The following is a 19314-nucleotide window of genomic DNA, read 5'->3' as shown; positions in this document are numbered from 1 at the left end:
CATAAAATCAGTGCAGCCTAGGGAGCCACCCACATGAAGGTTTTCTCCAAGGGTTATGCACAGGCATACAAATATATTAACATACACACGCAGACATACACACACATGAAACGTTTTTTGTTTGTTTTAAGTAGGACACTCATGAGGGGGCTGCAACAATAGGTGCAAGCATGACCATGGTGAGGATGACCCAGCACTGTTGGCTCCAAGGATCACTGTTTCATTCTCCTGTGCACAGGGCCACTGCACGGGAACAGACCGACGACACCACCACCACCATTCAGGCAGCCGTGGGCAGTCTGATCACAGCCACAGTCTGTATGAACACTTCCCTAATAACAAGAGGAAAAAGCAATTTGCTTATCGATAAGGACCAATCAAAAGAACCAAACCAACCCCAAACCCATGACGCAAAAGCCCCTACTTCGCTAAAGCTCACGGGAACACACAAACGTTGTGAAGTGTTTCGGTGCGAGTAAGCATCGCACACTGAGCAAGAGGACTGTGGCACCACCCACCGTCTCCGGCCTCGTCCGTGCGCACCCGCTGGGAGTATGAACCTTGGGAGAGGCGCCGGTGGCACAGTGGCCAAAGCCCTCAGCTGCCAACCAAAGGGTTGGGGGTCTGAACCCATCAACTACTCTAAGGGAGCCTGAGGCCAGCGGTGCCCCATAGCAGATGGCCTTGGAAACCCACGGGGCAGTGCTACTCTGCCCAACAGGGTCGCCATGAGTCAGAGTGCATTCAATGGCAGCCAGTTGGAGTTGGCGGTTTTTGGTTTTGTTGTTTTCATCTCTGCTGTGCCACATCTTTCTCCCAAGGGATGAGTGGCAAGTTTGAACCGCTGACCTTGTTTAGCAGCCAAAGAGTTAAATTCTTTGTCACCAGGGCTCCAAAAAGCACAGTAAATCCCCAAATCCCCAACCCCACTGCTTGCCATTGAGTTGGTTCTAACGCATAGCAACCCTATATCTATTTTCCAAGGTTGTCAATCTTGATGGGAGCAGACAGCCTCCTCTTTTCCCAGGGAGCGACTAATGGGTTTGAACTGTTGACTTGTGGTTAGCAGCCAATGCTCACCTGATAGCAGAGTAGACTATAGAAAAGGGGGAAATAACCAAAGATTATCAACATCTGACTAACCCCCAAATGTAAATGCAGATGGTGAGAAAAATGATTTCTAATTAGCTCATAAAAAAGAAGACACAAGCAAATTCAGATATGAACAAAAGCAAACCATTAGCATCTCCTACATGTTTGAACGTCAGAGATACTGTTCAACTGGTGTTCATAAATGGCAATGATCCAATCGTGTAAAAGAGCAGGCCGGTTCTTCTGTGAAACCATCTGCTTTGTATCATGTAACAGTTAGCTGCTACAACTTCTGTAGTCAAACATCTGCAAAGCTGTTTTTGACTCAACATCTGGAGAAAAGGTCAACCGCAAAATGACAGCCGTCTAACCACAATGAAAGGAAACCAAACCAAAGCCACTGTCGTGGACTGGAGTTGATCCGGACTCCAAGGGCCCCTCTGTCGACTAGAGAACTATCCCCCTGCCCCCCAGAGGGGCTCTAGGCTGTGACGTTTTCTGGGAGCAGAGGGCCCCTCTGTCTCCTTCAGAGCAGCTGGTAGTTTCAAACTGGGGACCGTAGATCAGCAGCCCAATGTTGAACCCACCCCACCGCCAGGCCTCCTCCTCCTGCAACGAAGAGAGAGCATGCGTACGTCCATGGCGCAGGGATTCCATATCAACCAGTTTCTCACCTCAGCTTTTCACACATGGCTTTGTGAGTCTATAGAGAACGGCTGTCTTCAAGGTTTATAAGTCGTTTTTAAATTTCGGCAACATCTAGATTTGAAACTCACCTTTGATGACCATGGAAGTGATATCATGCTACTCACATCACTTTCAACATGTGCTGGGCCTCAGCTACCGACGGCAGTGTGTGCTTGATCTCTTACTTCAAACTGAACTAAAGCCAAGGAACTACAACGAATGGTGTTTATAGACATTCGCAAGTGGTCTTTGGCATGTCTTTCCAATTTAAAGTTCTCAGAGTCGAGTACCCAGAAAAGCCTGTGTAGGCAGATTTGAGTAAAACGGTTTCATCAGAATAACTGGAGGCCCTGGTGGCACAGTGAGTTAAGCTTTGGGCTGCACAGACGCTCCATCAACAAACAGCCCCAGTTCTTCCCTTGCCGCCACCTCGTCACCACTCACAGGTTTCCATGTGGTCAGAGGCCGTTTTCTTTCTTGTTGATGGAGCATCTATCGTGTGTGGGCACATGGTGCTTTAGTAGGAGAAATCTTGCCTTTCATGCATGAGAACCAAACCAAGCCCACTGCGAAAACAACTCACATGGACCCTATCAGCGTTTCCAAGGTTGCTAATCTTTCCAGGTGGAGACAGGCTCATCTTTTTTCCCAAGGAGTGACTGGTTTGAACCTGAAACTTGTCAGTGGTCCAGTGCTTACCCAGCAGTGGCACCAGGTCTCCCTAATTGCATGCAGGAGACCAGATTCCATTCTCAGCCAGTACACTTCACTTCCTGAGCGGCCACCACCCATCTGCCAGTGCAGGTTCCAGCAGAGCTTCCATCTAAAACTAGGAAGAAAGGCCCCAAACTAGGCAGTGGGTACCATCTGGATCACAGCAGTGAGATCCACAATCACAGGGCTGCTGTCCGGCACTGAGCGTGGGGAGCTGCCCCAAGCGAGGGCTCTCTGCGTGGCAGCAGCTAACAACCACGCTATGAAGTGCTAGCATGGCTGGTGACCAGCACACAAAGATACTGACCCCACAGAGCTTGACAAGGTTGGAACAGGAAACAGGTACAATGTCAAGTCCCTTGAGAAACAATGATCTGGGAAATAACTGGATCGGTGAGTCAGTGATGAGGCAAAAACAGCCAAGTGATTGGTTTTAGGTGAATTAAGCTTGAAACAACAGCAGAACGCTCCAGTCGAGGTGGCCCAGCGGGAGAGGAAGCTATTAAAACCAGAGAAAATTTGAAGGAACTCACCAAATAAACAAAAAGGAGCCTATTGGCATAGTGGGTTGTGAGTTGGGTTGCTGTCTGCAAGGTCAGCTGTTCAAACCCACCATCTGCATCTCGGGAGAAAGATGGGACCGTCTGCTCCCACAGCCTGGACTCGATGGCAGTGGGTTACATAGCAAGACAGGGACCCTGTGGAGCAGCTCTGCTCTGGCCTGTTGGCTCCATAGGAGTGGTTCATGTTCCAGCACAGCCCTGCGCCTGAATGCAGGGAGCACGGACTAAAAAGGAAGACAGCTACAGCCCAGCAGGAACAGCACCTCGGGGGTCAGCTGACAACATGGGCGGGCAAAGAACCTGGCAAATTGCGCAGCTGACACTGTGGGGTTACCCACCCACCCAGCATTCAGCCCTCCTGACCCTTTGTGACTGGAGGCCGGTTTGAGTTAACAGATCCACCAAAAGGCCCCAGCAGCCTTGGTTGGTCAAGCCAAAGGTTTACAGAACCTGCTGGGGACACTTGCTTGAACACACAAAGAGCCACTGGAAGAGTCTTTCTCAGGAAGCACGGTTCCCCGAGGAAGGGCCCTGCTTCGGGACCCCTGAAAGGCAGGCTTTCAGCCCCTCCAGCAGGAGCTGGGACCTGGAGACACAGTGCCACCCATGAAGCCCTGGAAATTCCTTTCCTCACAATATACACTGAGATCAGATTGCTTCCCTATTACTTGCAGCCATACGTAACCTAACTAAAAATTAAAAACAATTAAGAACTTAAAATATAAATTAAAAATTTATATTGTGTTGGAAGGAAGGCAGGATGAGACCTAGGTAGAGAGGAAGGAGAAGTGAGGTAATATTAAAGGGGAAAAAAAGATGTAAGTCTTCAACAAAGGAGCCCGGGTGGTATTGTGGGGTAAGTGTTGAGCTGCCAAGCTTACGGTCAGCGGTTCAAAACTTTCTGGCCACTCCTAGGGGAAGTGTCTGCTCCCATAAACAGACAGACGTGAAAGATCTCTATTGGGTTGCAATCGACTCGAGGGCAGTGGTTGGTTTTAAAGTCTATAACAACATACGGCTTCAAAGAGTAAGAGTGAAAAGCAGGTAGAAAGAAAATCTCTAAGTTGACACCTCCACCCCGATAAATATACACGGGTTTTCATTAGTCTTGTTCCAGGTGTTAAAGCCAACAGCAGTCTGTAAGACCCCAATCCCAGAACTGTCCCGGGTCAAGGGTGAGCCAGACGAGCAGCAGGGGAAGTGGCCAGGGTGGGTTGGACGAGCAGGTAGAGCAAACTCCCGCTGGAGCCAGTGGGGTTGGAGATTGTGAGCCATCAAGGGGGCCAATCTCGGGGACACTAACAGACCTCAAAGCCCACGCAGGCTGCCCTGTGGAGGAAGAAGTGACAGGGAGAGGAGCACAATGCAGGGGACAAGTCAATGGCTGCGGCACAGATGCCAACAAGACCATGTGGATGACACTTTTCAAGTTACGGGCATACGCTGCGGGGATGCAGATGGAGGGAGCAGCGGGCGGGAAGCAACTCTAGTGGGCACATGTTCAGCTTGGGAAGCTTGAGACATCAAGATGAAAGAGAGCCAACAAGTCTACCAATGGGTTAGACGCTCAGAAGGGGCATCGGGCTGGCAATGTGGAAACCTGGCCGCCCTCAATTGGGAAAGACAGTGTGGGCTTGGGCTTATGATCCAGGCTCTGAGGATCATGGGAAGCTGCACTGGGGAACCCCCAAGACAGAATGAGAAGGCAAAGCCAGGCATATTTGATAAAAATCAACTATTTGAAAAAGAAACAAAAAATAGACCTCATCAGTGGCCTGCAGCGATAACCAAAGTGATGGCAATATGAAAGTGATTTACATGCTGCAGGAAGTACAAATTAGCAAAGCTAAATTAGGATTTCATGAAAGCCAGAGATGGTTAGTCCTGCCAAAGAAGCGGAAGAGGTCCCACTGGAGTCTGGGGACCACTCAAGGCAGGGAGAACGGAGGGAGGGCTCTAGGAAGAGCCTAAGTAAGCACTTTGGGTTTAAGCTCTGGGGAGCAGTACCCTCCAAGTCACCCTACAGGGGGATATGCTGACTCTCCCGTGACAGGCAGCCCAGCATCCCTGACCAAGCCTGAAAACAGGGGCGCACAGACAGGCTGAGCAGAAGCACGAGCACTCGCTGTAGCGGGTCAGTGCTGGCTGCCAAGTTCATCCTACAAAACTATTCCAAAGTCAGTCTCAAAACACAAAGCAAACCTGTAGGACAAGGCATAACTACCCCCTGGGGGATTTGGAGGCTGCAACTCTTTGCAGGGACAGAAAGTACAGTCTTTCTCCCACAATGTCTAGAACATATCTAAAGCTAACCAGACAGAAGGAGACCAGGTAGCTGGAAGAAGCCAGAAAGAACAGACAGGCCCACAAAAGCACAGCAGGCAGTCCATGCAGCCTGTGAGGGCAACCCAACAGTGAAGGTGATGGGAGAGGAAGAATTTTGATTGAGACTTAAGAGCTCAGGAATAGGACATAGACTTTTTTAGGAGGGAAAAAAAATAAAAAGTACCATAACTGTGCTTATCACAACACAATACGTGGAGTTAAAAACAGATGACTCATGGCAAGAGAGAGGGTGGATGACTGGGAAGAAATACTGGGATCGAGGGGGATTGCCTCCTAAACGAGGAACATGAGAAGGAGTGGATAGGAGGCACTGACAGTGTAGACGAGAAGGGTCAACACGGCGCAGGTGACTAATGTTAAGGGAGGAGGGAAAGGGCAGAAACATTTAAAGACTCATAGCTGAGGACTGTCTGAAATGATGACATCAAATTAAACAAAAGTCAAGAAGCATAATGACTGTCACCCAAGCCACTCACCTGGGGGTCAAACGACCCTTTCACAGGGGTCACCTAAGACCATTGGAAAACAGCTATTTCACAATACAAAATTACATATTGCTTTGTGATTAATCACTATGCTTTAATTATATTTAATTATGTTCAATTTATAACAATGAAAATATATCCTATCAGATGTTTACATGACGATTCATAACAGCAGCAAAATTACAGTGATGAAGTAGCAACAAAACTAATTTTATGGTGGGGGTCACCACAACATGAGGAACTATATATTAAAGGTTCGCGGAATTAAGAAGGTTAAGAACCACTGGTCTAGAGAATAAAGGCGAAATAGATTTTAGGGCCTAAATACACCTAAGCCATCAGTCCCACACGCAAGAAGTCACTGGAGGATGTTCCTGAGGCAGGAAGAAAATGACCCTGCACGAGGAAAGTATGAGAATGGTGATGGTGGAGGTCCTCTGCATGCACACTGACTACCCACAGCCACAGTGACACCTTGTGAGGTGCAAGCACACAGGATCCGCCGACAGCAGCTCTGCCTGCCACCACGGCTGGGAGAGCCCAAGTACTGTAACCACCTTGCCTATCAGGGGAGAGGGAATACACACTCACTGAGATCAGGCATAGAACAGCCATTAATGAAATAGCAAGCAGAATGTAGAACTGCCAAGTTAATAAAGGGAAGAAAACGGAATACAAAAACAGGGAGAAAACATAAGCTGGAGGGATAGATACAAAGCGGAAGATTTAAGGGAAATATGCATTAATACATACAATCGACATAAATAAACTAAGTACTCATTAGACTGGACTTTTTAAAAAATTCAGTCTACAAAAGAATTCAACTCTTGTTTGTAAGATACACAACTGGAAAGAGCTAGAAGAAAAAAGACATTTACAGAGGTATAAATATAGGCATGTGCATATGTAAATATATTTATGTTTATTAAGGAAGCAGATGGAAAAGGGGCCTCTTCTCAAGCACTCCCTCAATGCAAGAACACTTGTTTTAAAAACCTGGCATTTTATGATGCTCACCTTCCTGACACAAAAGCAAATGTGGTGAAGAAAGTTGATGGTGCCTGGCTACTAAAAGATAGTGTCTGAGGTCTTAAAGGCTTGAATAAGCGGCCATCTAGGTCAGAAGCAACAACGCCCACATGAAAGAAGCACACCAGTCTGTGTGAGCAGGTGTCAACAGAATCAGGTATCAGGCTCAGAAGACCCAAAACAATCATACCAATGAGAACTAGTGGGGTTGGAGTGGAGGCCCAAAACCCATCTGTAGACAATTGGACATCCCCTCACAGAAGGTCACATTGAAGGGACAAGTCAGCCACAGGGCAGTAAAGCACCTACAAAACACATTCCTCTGGTTCTTTAATGCTCTCTCCCCCCACTATCATGACCCCAGTTCTACCTTACAAACCCAGCTAGACCGGAACATGTACACTGGTACAGATAAGAGCTCTCAACATACGGATTCCAGGGAAGCTACCCACTCCCCCCAGGAGCAGTAATGGGAGCAGCAATACCATGAGGGTAGGGGGAGGTCAGGGAATCAATTACAAGGATGGCTGTATAACACCACACCACCACACCCGGGGGGGGGGGGGGACAACAGAAATGTGGTGAAAGACAGTGGATGGTGGAAGATATGAAAACAATAATAATGTATAATTAGTTTCATGAGGGTGGGTGGGGGAGGGGGAAAAGGAGCTGATACCAAGGTCTCAAGCAGAAAGAAAATGTTTTGAAAATGATGATGGCAACAAATGTACAAATGTGCTAGATACAATGGATGTATGGATTGTTACAAGAGCTGTAAGCGCCCCCAATAAAATGATTTTTATAAAGCAACAAAAGAAACACAACTAAAAATACAACAAGAAACCACTGGATCCTCAGCTTCCCCAAGCCTGAAATCAGGATAACTGGATGGTACCCGCTGCCGGCACCCACTGCTCCGGGGTCTCTGCTGGGAGCTAATGCTTACAGCCTTTCTCGGAAGCAGGCCTTGACAGTGCACCCCTGGAGGCTGCCTAGCAGCCATCTTAAACGCAACCCCACACCCCAGGCTTCACAACTACCTCATGATCCGGTTCCTACCACTTCCACTGCCTGCCCTGACCAGCTCTTCAACCCAGTAGATCTGGTCACGCAGCAAGGGCACCTTCCCCACCACACGTCACGGGCAGCTCCTCTGATGGACACTGCACTGGCTCCACAGAGCGGGTGAGTGCCTTCGACACAGCTGCGGCCCAGCGGGCTTCCTTGCTGACGTTACACAGTTCGTAATAGTTTTGACTTTGCTCAAACTTCTGATCCAAGATCACAGATTTCATTCATCTCTGTCCACCTTTAGGGACTAATCAGGGAACATAGTCATGAAAATAGTTGTCTTCTGGTCAGGCCATTTCACTTCTGCGTGCATTTGTGAACTATCTCTTTAATCGGCAAGAAAACAATGAAGCGCTTTTCTCTTAAAGCAAATAAGAACTGCGTGGCTAGTAAGGAGCCCAGGTGGTGTCAGGTAAGCACGGGGCTGCTAACTGCCAGGTCAGCTGTTCAAACCCACCGCAGCGGTAGGGCCGCAGGCTGAGGCTGTCTGGTGCTGGCAGGAAGGAGCCCACAGAGCGTAGATGGTGCAGGGGAAGCTCTGCTGCCCCACACTCTCCAGCAGGACTTTCCTCGGGTTGAAATCACTGTCGCAGCCCAGACCCGACTCGGCCTCCCTGGGCTTCTGTGTGGCACGTGGCACTGCCACCCACTCCTCTGCAACACATTGCCTGCCTGGCCACTCCTGCTGTCCTCCTCCTTCCCAGACGTGGTCTCCGTTTGACATCCTCAGCCCTCCTCCTCGGACTCTCCCTGGGGAACAGCATCTTCTCGGCAGAGGGTAGCTGGGGTTCCAGCCCGTCAGCCTGCTGCTTAGCAGTGGAGCGCTTGCTGAACCACTAGGCCACCAGCGTCCTCTAACCCAGTCTTCTGGGGCCTCCGTTGGTGATGGTGCTTTTCCACGGAGGCTGCAAAGGCCAGCTGGCTGGAGAGTCTTGAAGTCCTCTCCCCTCAAGGTCCCAGCGTGACTTGAAATAACCAGCTCTCGGTCTGTTCTGCTTGCTGTGACCCAGCTGACCCTGCCGATTCCTCTCCTGGCCAGACGGCAATCGCCTGTACAGAGGATTCTCAGATCCCAGATCCTGCAAGATGGAGACCAAGACAAGCATGCACGCCCCCCAGTCACTTAGCTTCCAACTGGCATTCAAGTCTCCAAGCGGGCAATGTCCTTGTGGCCCAGGAACGGTTTAGGAGGCCGAGTGGCAGCCCTGACCTCGCTCTAGAAGCTTCTTGGCTGCCCAGTGCCTGATGCTGCAGTAAGGAGGCCCTCAGGGAGCAGGGCCAGACCAGTCACAAGCCAGCACTCGGCAGCGGGAAGACGCCAGAGCCAGCCGACTCTGGCCAGCATGTGGAAGAACCAGCCACGTTAGGTTGCCCAAGCAAGAGGCCCAGCTGCTTCGCTCCGGGTGAGCAGGGAGCCAGGCAGTGGGGAGGGGGAGGCCTCACTTTACTTAAGAACATTCCTTCACACAGGGGGGAGGGAGTAAGTGCTAAACAAATATGTGTATTCTGTATGAGCTACAATGTTCAAGTTACTTCTTTAAAATAGAAGATTTATTAGTAATGCGTTGTGAGTCGGGCTGGTAACTTCATGGTTGGTGGTTTGAACCCAAGAGCCATTCCACGAGAGAAAGATGAGGCTTTTTACTCCCACAGAGATCGACCCCCTCAGAAACCCCCAGGGGCAGTTCCACTGTCCTTGCTCTGAGTCAGCGGCCTTGACGGCCGAGCTTTTGAGATCTCTTTTCCCTAATGTGACTGATTCCATATAAGCCACAGGGATGCTGACTGACAATTTATCATTACTTCAATTCATAATACGTACTGTGAGTTCTCTGGACAAGCTATAAATTGAAACCCACAGCTCAGCCCCATCAGGATGCGAACACTTACTCTCTGGAGGCCGGATCCTTGCTGGGACTCACAGACCCTAATGAAGGCCCAGGTTTTAACGAGCTTGTTTGTACGATGAAGGAGTGGCTGCGTCACCTGCAGGGGGAGTTAACCTACATCAAGTTGTTCCTCCCATGACACAAGTAAGCTGCAAACACAAAACAGGCATTCTCTGTATAAACCAAGCACTTAGATAAAATTAAACGCCAGCTCTTGGCTGGAGACAATTGTCCGGCCGTTTTAGAAAGCCTGGTTTGATCCCGTTGAAGAGGTACTCAGCAGTAGACACTGTGTGGGTTCAAGCGCTGGGCTCCACCTTTCCTACTCTGCCTCTGGCTGGTGTTTCGGGGAGCCAGTCCGTGTGGACCTTGGCTCCTTGGGGTCTCTTCACCAGTTAAGCCTGCCCTACACTCCCAGAGTAGCCTCACGTCACTCACAAGAGCAAGTTCAGAGAGAGGAATTTCAAGTAGGAATTTCAGGTGCGCCCCAAAAGCAAACAAGTTTTGAAGTAGCTGTCCCTTTTGGCGGGGTGCCAGGTGCCAAGGGGCCCCCAGGGAGCTCCAGTGTCTGCGCAGGGAACATTCCCCACAAACACAAACACGAAGGGGACGTATCACCCTGAGCCACGCGGCCTCAGACAGGGCTGCAGAACAAGCCCACGGAGGAGTGGTGATGTTGTGAGGAGAGCCTGGGGAAGAAAGGCCCAATACAGGTGAATGTGAAGCTACAGTGTGCTGCCCTGCTGGCACTGAGGGTTAGGCATTGGACCACTAACTACAAGGTCAGAAGTTCAAACCCACCAGCTGCTCTGTGCGGGACCGATGAAGTGGTCTGCTGCTCCGGTAAAGATTTACAATCTCAAAAACCCTAAGGAGTTCTACGCTGTCCCACGAGGGGGATGGATACGCGTCAGTGTTGACGCCATGGCAGTGCGTATGATCTCGGTTTCTGTGGTGAGAGACTGCTCAGTGACTCTGAGGTTAAATGTTAGAACTGGTTTCAGCTAAGGGAAGGAGAATAAAGTGTAGTTGCGAGTGGTCTGATCCAACGGAGAGTGGAGGATAACGTTTTGTGTAACCATGTTTCAGAGTCACTGTGGTAAAAAGCTATGTCTAAGGAGTGGTGCTGTGTGTTAAGCACTCTGCCAGCAGTTCAAACCCGCCAGTCAGTCCACTGAAGAAAAAGGAGACAGGCAGCTGCTTCCTTAAAGACTTACAGTCTCTAAAACCTTATGGAGCCACTGGTGCTCCTCGGTCCCATGAGCTGGACTCTGAGAGTGAGGTAGGCTAGTCAAGTCTCGTAGGCAAAGGTTCAGACCCACAGTCCATGAAACCAAAACCTCCAAACGCACTGCCATCGAGTCAGTGCTGACTCATAGGGACCCCCCTGTGGGTTTCCAAGACTGTAACTGCTTATGGGAGGAGAAAGCCCAGTCTTTCTCCCTAGAAGCTACTAGTGGTTTCAACCTGCTGACCTTGCGATCTCGGCCCAACACATAACCACTGCACCACCAGGGCTCCTCAATGAAAAGTCACTCAAAAGTGTGTCTCACATGGGAGAGGGGAAGGTGGGGAAAGGAAGGTGGGTGTCAACCAACCCAGAGACAGAGGAACAAGTGACCTAAAATCGACGGAGAGAAAGGTATAGGATGCCTGGCAGGGCTTGATCACGGACAATGTAGCCAAGAGGAATTACTGGAGTCTGAATGAAGGCCGAACTTGATAGTGGGACAAGAAGAAAGTAAAAGGAAATAGAGGAAAGAACTAGGAGGCAAAGGACATTTATAGAGGCCTAAATACAGGCATGTACATATATGTGTTTATATGTAACAATAGGGAAATAGATCTATGTGCATATATTATGTTAAGTATAAGGAAACAGAAGGACATTGGGGTCTCTACTCAAGTACTCCCTCAATGCAAGAACACTTTGTTCTAATAACCTGGCATGATGCTCACCTTCCCCCACACGATCACTAAAGACAAAATGAGTGCATAAGCAAATGTGAAAAAAGCTGATGATGCCTGGCTGTCAAAGATATAGCGTCTGGGGTCTTAAAGGCTTGAAGATAAACAAGTGGCCATCCAGCTCAGAAGCAACAAAGCCCACATGGAAGAAGCACACCAGCCTGTGTGATCATGAGGTGTCAATGGGATCAAGTATCAGGCATCAAAGACCCAGGGGAATAAAATCACATCAATATGAATGAGGGGTGAGTGCAGAATGGAGACCCAAGGCCCATCTGTAGACAAATGGACATCCCTTTACAGAAGGGTCACAAGGAAGAGACAAGCCAGGCAGTGTGGAGTATAGCAGAGCCAGTCAGGGGGCAATATAGTACTGATGAAACATACAACTTTCCTCTACTTCTTTAATGCTCCCCACCCCTCCCCATTATCACAACCCAATTCTACCTTAACAAATCCAGCTAGACCAGAGCTTGTACATTGGTACAGATAAGAGCTGGAAACACAGGGAATCCATGACAAATAAACCCCTCAGGACCAATAATGAGAGTAGCCATACCAGGAGGGTAAGGGCAAGGTGGGGGAGAAAAGGGAAACCGATCACAATGATCTACATATAACTCCCAGGGGGACAGACAACAGAAAAGTGGGTGAAGGGAGACATCGGTCAGTGTAAGACATGAAAAAATAATGCTAGTTTATCAAGGGTTCCTTGGAGAGTGGAGGAGGAAGGGGGAAAATGAGGAGCTGATACCAAGGGCTCAAACAGAAAGAAAATGCTTTGAAAATGATGACAGTAACATATGTACAAATGTGTCTGACACAGTGGATGCATGTACAGATTGTGATAGACCTGTAAGAGCCCCCAGCTGCTTTGGAAAAGTTCAACCCACTGCCCTCGAGTTGATGCTGCCTCACAGTGACACGCAGACATGCCTGTGGTTTTCTGAGACCGTAACTCTACAGGAGCAGAAAGCCTTGGTTCGCTGCTGCAGGGCGGCTGGCCTTGCAGTCAGTCAGCAGGCCGACTTAAATTCTAAGCACCCAGTGCCCACATCTGAACCACACCCACCCCGATGATTCCAGCTCACAGGTACCCTGCTTCTTAGGGCTTCTGAGCCAGCTCTACAGGAGAAGACACCCTCGTATTTCCTAACCGGCACAGCACCTGCTGAATGGCTACAGCCTGTCTGCATGCCCGCCTCCCTCAGTAGCTGCCGCCTCAAACCAAGGGATGACTTACTCATCTCTGCATCTGCAAGGAACCTGGGTGGCATATTGGTTTGCACTGAGCTGCTACCCAGCAGTTGCTCCTTGGCAGACAGATGAGACTGTCTGCTCCCGTAAACGGTGACAGGCTCGGAAGCACTCTACAGAGTTGTTAGGAGGCAGCACCAGCTCCAGAGCAGTGGGCCTGGTCTGTGGTAGCAATACCCTGGACAGTGCTGACACCAAAAAACATGTAAGGATCTGGGAAGGGATAAATATTATTGGATGAAAAAAAAGCTACAAAAGCTGGGCAGCACAGTAATGACTCACAGGAGCACGTCCCGGGGAAATTCACTTCGTATGCCAGTGTGACTGAGTGGACGGCTGACACCTCAGCGTAGCCTGAGCGCACACAAGGGCTCAACGACAGGAACCTAACTCCCTGAGGCCACAGCAATCCGGACTCACAGCGACCCTGGACAGGGCAGAACTGCCTGTCACTGTGGGTTTCTGATCCTGTTAGCTCGTTTCGGGAGCAGAGAGCTTCAACTTTCTCCACATAGTGGCTGGTGGGTCTGAACTGCTGGCCCGGTGGTTGGCAGCCCAACATGGTACCACACCACCAGGAACTACTAGTGCCCAATTCCCAACCACTGGGGACAGGGAGGTGGCAGCACAACAAATGCCAGGCTGCTGCAAGTTCCCTGGCTTTGTTTTGAGGTCGACATGGACCCCACATGAAAGCAAGACACCGACTGAGACACAGAAAAATGCACCAGGGTCTCCAGGGACATTTTCTGTTCTGCGGTTGTTTGCCAAACTTTGCAAGTCTTGTATTTCCCACTCAGAGCCGCTACTTCCCAAATTATAATCGCAGAAGATAGAGAGAACACCCTACAGATAACCTGCTCAACCTTGCACACAGGAAACCAAGGTCCATAGGGCAATGACTTGCTCCTGGTGTGAATCAGATGCAGAAAAACTCGGGTCTCTAGTCTCCACAATGCAGAGATCTTTCCGAGACATGAAGAACGTTCACAGTCTGCCAGGCCCTTCATTAGCGTTTGGTCCCACACACAAGCAGACAGACACACCGAGTTAGGTGGGTTCAGACAAACGACCAGCTGCCAACCAGTGGGCACCAAGGCAGTTACCCGGTGTACCCAAGGGGCTGACTTTCTGGAAGGAGACTGCCAGGCCTGCCTTCCAGGGTTCCACAGGCACATTCTCCAGTAGACGCACACACTCTCAGATATGCACCTGAAATGCATCCACAGCTCAGGGCAGCCCTGCTTCTCGAGGGAACCACTAGAAATCCAGTCTCAGTAGTATTTCAACAGTCATGTCATGCGGCCCACAGGCCTGCATCCAATCCTCCAATCCGAGCTCTAGCCTCTTATTACGCAGGTAACCAAGGGCTCGACCTCTTCCTCATCTGAAACGGAACTTGAGGGGCAATGGCTTCTCGCTCGGGGATCTGGGAGGGAGTGGGACAGGGGCGCTCAGAGAGGGCAATAGCCAGGCCCTGGCTGGGAGGAGGCAAAACCATACTCGCATGGCCCCATTGCTGAGCTCTGCACAAGTGCCCACAAAAACTTCCTGCCTGTGCGCGTGAGACCTGAACCAGGTAATACATCCACGGGGCTTCACAGAGGTGGGGGGACAAGGAACGAAAAGATACTGGAATTTTCCCACGAACTTTCTGAAAGCCCTCGTGTTCCTTGGAACACAGTTTGGCAATCGGGAACCCAAGAGGAACAAGGTCCGTTTGCTTGGCTTCTCTGGGGATGAAACGTCTCAGATCAATTTCTGAATCCTACAAATGCTCAGCACCTGGACCACAAGCTGTGAAATGATACCCACAATGGTACTATCTAGCCACACCTGTACACTCTTCAGCAAGAGATGCCAGGAGGCAATGGTCACTTCCTGGCACCCCCCTCCACTCGTTTGGGGCTCAGACACAAAGGGCACTCCTCCCCACCTTGTTTTGTGCAGTGACAGTGAGAGCCAACCATCTGCAGGATGGAGCAGAATCAGACATGAACACGGCTATAAAAGGCTCCACTTGTCCCTGTGTGTGCAATCGCACCTCGAATCAACAATTTCTCGCTTATGCAAAAAGAACCCAAATCCACTGCCAAGAAGGAGGCTCCTATCCAGAGCTATCCTCTTCGCCAGACAGGACTACCCCCACCACCACCTCCACCCAGGGTTTCCAAGGTTGTCATTGTCATGGAAACATGCAGCCTCAACTTCTGACCCGAGAGCAGCTGTTGGGTTCAAACCACCAACCTTCTGCCTAGGGGACCTGATGCTTAACTCGGTCCATCACCAGAACTCCTTTCCTACATTCCTCAAATTGCTGCGTTCCTCCGCATTCCTGGCTACTCACAGGGCAGTGGACTAACTTGTAAAATCAAAGAAATGTTCTCTTGCACTATTGTTTCCTAAAATATAACCATGCACTTTGAAACTAACTCCCCGGGTCCAATCCCCCTGCCAGTTATTCGTGTTCTTTCTACCTACTGCGTTCACTGGCGGATCCACTATTCTCAAGCCTGGCTTTTACATCACCAGCTGTGCCCCGCCAAGCTCCAGTTCCACCATTTCATCTCACTGGAATTTGAAGGTCGGCATTCCTAGAGTACTCTGATATTTCAGTTGCAGACTGTATCATTTAATTTGAGAGCAAATCAATACTAACAACAGTTCATTGGGTTATCATTGCTTTATAAAAGACTAAGCAGCAACATATTGTATTTCACCGAACAAAAATACATGAAATCATGCAAAACAAAGCTCACTGCCATGGAGCCCCAACTGGAAGTGGCCCTGTGGGACAGAGAAGAACTGCTCCAGGGGGTTTCCAAAGATGCCATCTTTAGGAAGGTGGAAGCCACATCTTTCTCCCTCAGAACCACTGACCCGGCTAGCATCCAGGGGCTCAACCACCATGTCCCCAGGGCTATTGATAAGATCCAAGGAATCTCCTAAAGACAAAGCTGTGCTTTACCAAAGTGAGAGTACTAAAAAACAAACAAACAAAAATCCCTCTGGAAAACAAAAGTTGTTTGAAGTAATTTTTAAACTCCCTTGACATTTGATCCATTAAAAAAAGTTCATCACACAAACAAAAATCATTAAAGTTGCTGAGAAGGGTAAACTTAAAATCTTGTTTCCAAAACAATGTGACCTTCTGGCTATTGCAAATGACTAAAAAATGTTTATATACCAGACTTTATCTACAAGATATTCAGCTAAATTTAAACTATGTAATTCTTCTCAAATCATTACCCTGACCAGGAACTCAAAGCCAAGCTCACTGCTATAGGGCACACTCTAACTCGTGGTGGCCCTTGGGGTGAGGCAGGGCAGGGCAGGGCCACGATGTGGGCTTCCTACGCTGTCCATCATCTCATCTCTCTCCCAAGGAGCTGGTTTTGAACCACTGACCTGGTTGGTAAGCAGCCAAACCTGTAACTCTCTATACCACCGGGGCTCCAAAAACCAGACCAAGATGGTAAAATGTGCTTAACAGCGCCTCTTGCCAATGTATAGTATTGCAGAGGGTTGTTGGGTTTTTTTTTAACATTAAAACATAAAATCTAAGTTAATTGTCAATTTATGAAAACAGCATTGGCTTCTCTCAGAGCAATGGAAAACAATGTGACGTTATCAGAATGTGTTATCAAAAACAAGGGACGGCAGTCAAATGTTCTACTATGCCACTTATGGGATCGGGTATTTCATGAATATGCTTAAAATTACTTAACATTGGGGGTGGTGGTTTAGGCTTCTTGAAAAATAGGGTCTGGGCAGTTCACCAAGCGTGAGGTTTAAAAAAATCTATCCCCTTACGGCGCAGTCCTGTAATATGAAATCCAATCAGAGAACCACAGAGTCAGCAGTATCTCCAGCCGCCCAACTCTCAAATGGCACTAGAAGGTCCGTTCAGCTGAAAAATCCTTTTCAATCCCCGCAACGTCTGAGCGCCACCTCCCAGGCAGCCCAGTGTCCTTCCCTGCCGCCCAAAATGCAATGATGTGCACCCTCCATACCCACCCGGCTGCCTTCTTCTCAGCGTCCCATCTAAATGATTTCGGAATGGTAGCAGGTAACTCTTAAACAAAACTGAAAGAAAAAAAAAAACCCAACACATTTCCTTTCCAATAGTCAGAATACTAAAGTAGGCAATTCCCCATCCCAGGTAATTTATTTCAGCTTTAAGATGTGTGTGTGTGTGTGTGGGTGTTTTAAGTGCTAAATAATTCAGAACATACCCATTTAATTTAAAATATCCCCTCCACCCCGCCCAAATGGCAAATTAGCAGCTAAGCAAACTAACAGTGAAGCGACTCTGTGCCTAATAAAACCCAGAGATCATACAGTCCCCTAGGCATTATCTCCCGGTCATTTTCTGTAAATGGCAAAGGCGCCAGGGACCAGATGCATTTGAGGGGAAAGAAAGCAAGGAGCTCAGCAAGCATGATTTTCCAACCCAAGAATCGCCTTCTCTTTTGTCAATTACCAGACATCCTTCTGACAATGGGAAGAAAGGGAACGCCGGCCTTTGCTCGGTTCAAAACCAAATCGCGACCAGCATGGAAACAGGAACGCGTTTTTCAAGGAAAGACCGTCGAATGTGAAGCGACTCTGACTGCCGCGTGCTAGACTGGGGTGCTGGTGGAGGGCGGCAGGCGCCCTCCGTGCCCCTGGCCTTCCCCCGCCACCCACCCCGCACCAAACCCCCATTGTTCTGCGGACGAGTCCAAACTCCCAGTTGCGGATGTCCAGAGACACCCCTACCATCCCGGAGCCCACTGAGGCCACCCCACGGCCTCGATGCCTTTTGGTGCGCCCCGCCGCCCCTGGGAACCCCGACCGCGAGCCGATCGACTGGAAACGGGTAGGGAGACAAGGACCCCCGCTTTCCTGCCAGGAGGATGAATGGCATCACTGGCGGAGGCAGGTGAGTGCGACCGGAAAATAGAGAGCCGTCTACGCTGACGTTGGCTGGGGGAGCTGCGGGCGACAGTGCTGCGCGCGGCGGGCCAGGCCGGGCGGACGTTCCAGGCCGGCGGCGCGCGCACCGGGTCCCGGGTCCCGGGTCGGGGCGGGCGCGCACGGACTCCGGGGCCGGCGAGCCGGGGGCCGCGGGGGCGCGCGCAGCGCTGCCGAGCCCGAGCCCGCGGGGTCGCGCCCAGCCGCACTCTCCCCGGCGGGGGGGGGGGGGGGTGTACGCGCGTGCGCGCCCGCACTCACCCATCCTTCCTCTTGGCTTTGTAGACGTGACCGTAAGTGCCGCGGCCAACTTTGCAGCCCTCGTATTCAAACAGGTCCTCGACCCGCTCCCGCTCGCTGCTCAGCTTCACTTTAAAGTCATAGTCCATTGTCACAGCCTCAGGGGCCGGGGAGCGGGGCCGGGGGCCGCGGGGCGACGGGGGCGGGGGGTGGGGGACGACGGGCAGCCGCAGCCCCCGGGAAGCCGCCCGCTCTACGCCCGGCGGCGGCGGCACCGGCCCGACGGGCGCGGCGGGAGCAGGAGGAGGCCCCGCGGCAGCCCCCGGGACATTCGGGGGCCGGCGGGCACGGGGAGGCCTCCCCGCGGAGGGGCGACGGGCGGGGGGAGGGGTGCGGCGCGGTGTCGCTGCCCTTGTCCCCGCGGCTCCCCGGGCGCCGGTGTCCCTCCTCTCGGCGCGGAGGGGGCGCGGGGCGGCCGCGGCGGGCGCTCCTCTGCTCCGCGCGCACACGCACTCCTCCCTGACACACGCACACACGCACGCTCACACTCGCTCGCTCACTCGCGCCCCATGCACTCGCGGAAAGGCAGCGGCCGTACCGCAGCCGGTACCTCCTCAGAGGGGGTTGGGGGGGAGGGCGCGCGCGGAACACGGCCCGCCTGTCGTAAAAACGTCGCGAAGCTGCGGCTGCCTCGGACCCTCCCACCACCCGCTGCCGGCTCCCGACGCCGGGGACCGTGGGCTGGGAGCTGCAGCCAAGTACACCACGTGGGCCGTACGGGGCGCCGGCCTGACCTCCGGACTACAAACCCCACAATGCACGGGGGCTACTGGCACCGCCCCTTCAGGGTCCGACCCCTCGCAGGGATCACGTGAGGGATGTGGTGCATGATGGGTTCAGTAGTCCACGATGAGGCTAGTGTCAAACACTTCTTGGGCGCTGTCCAGCCCATGCCATTCCAGGGTAGAACTGCTTCACAGGGTTTCCCAGAGGCTAATCTTTTTCACTTTTTATTGT

The 19314-nt window shown here is 51.0% G+C and overlaps 1 protein-coding gene across 5 annotated transcripts in view; it reads right to left on the bottom strand.

Annotated features, from left to right (window-relative positions):
• The window catches only part of CDK8 (cyclin dependent kinase 8), a 77232-nt gene extending 58296 nt beyond the window's left edge, over positions 1-18936 (bottom strand). For 2 of the 5 annotated variants that reach the window (XM_075562785.1, XM_075562786.1), the window contains exon 1: positions 18319-18936. In XM_075562785.1, coding sequence (XP_075418900.1) covers positions 18319-18446 — 128 coding nt within the window. In that variant the 5' untranslated portion in view covers positions 18447-18936. The remainder of the gene's footprint in view (positions 1-18318) is intronic. The other 3 variants (XM_075562784.1, XM_075562783.1, XM_075562787.1) reach the window with 3 other exon arrangements.
• Between the last annotated feature and the right edge of the window lie 378 nt (positions 18937-19314).

Source organism: Tenrec ecaudatus, chromosome 11 (genome assembly GCF_050624435.1).
Source record: "Tenrec ecaudatus isolate mTenEca1 chromosome 11, mTenEca1.hap1, whole genome shotgun sequence".
In the NCBI taxonomy this organism is placed as follows: domain Eukaryota; kingdom Metazoa; phylum Chordata; class Mammalia; order Afrosoricida; family Tenrecidae; genus Tenrec; species Tenrec ecaudatus.
The sequence above is the reverse complement of the archived record's forward strand: the minus strand, read 5'-3'. Positions and strand labels throughout refer to the sequence as shown.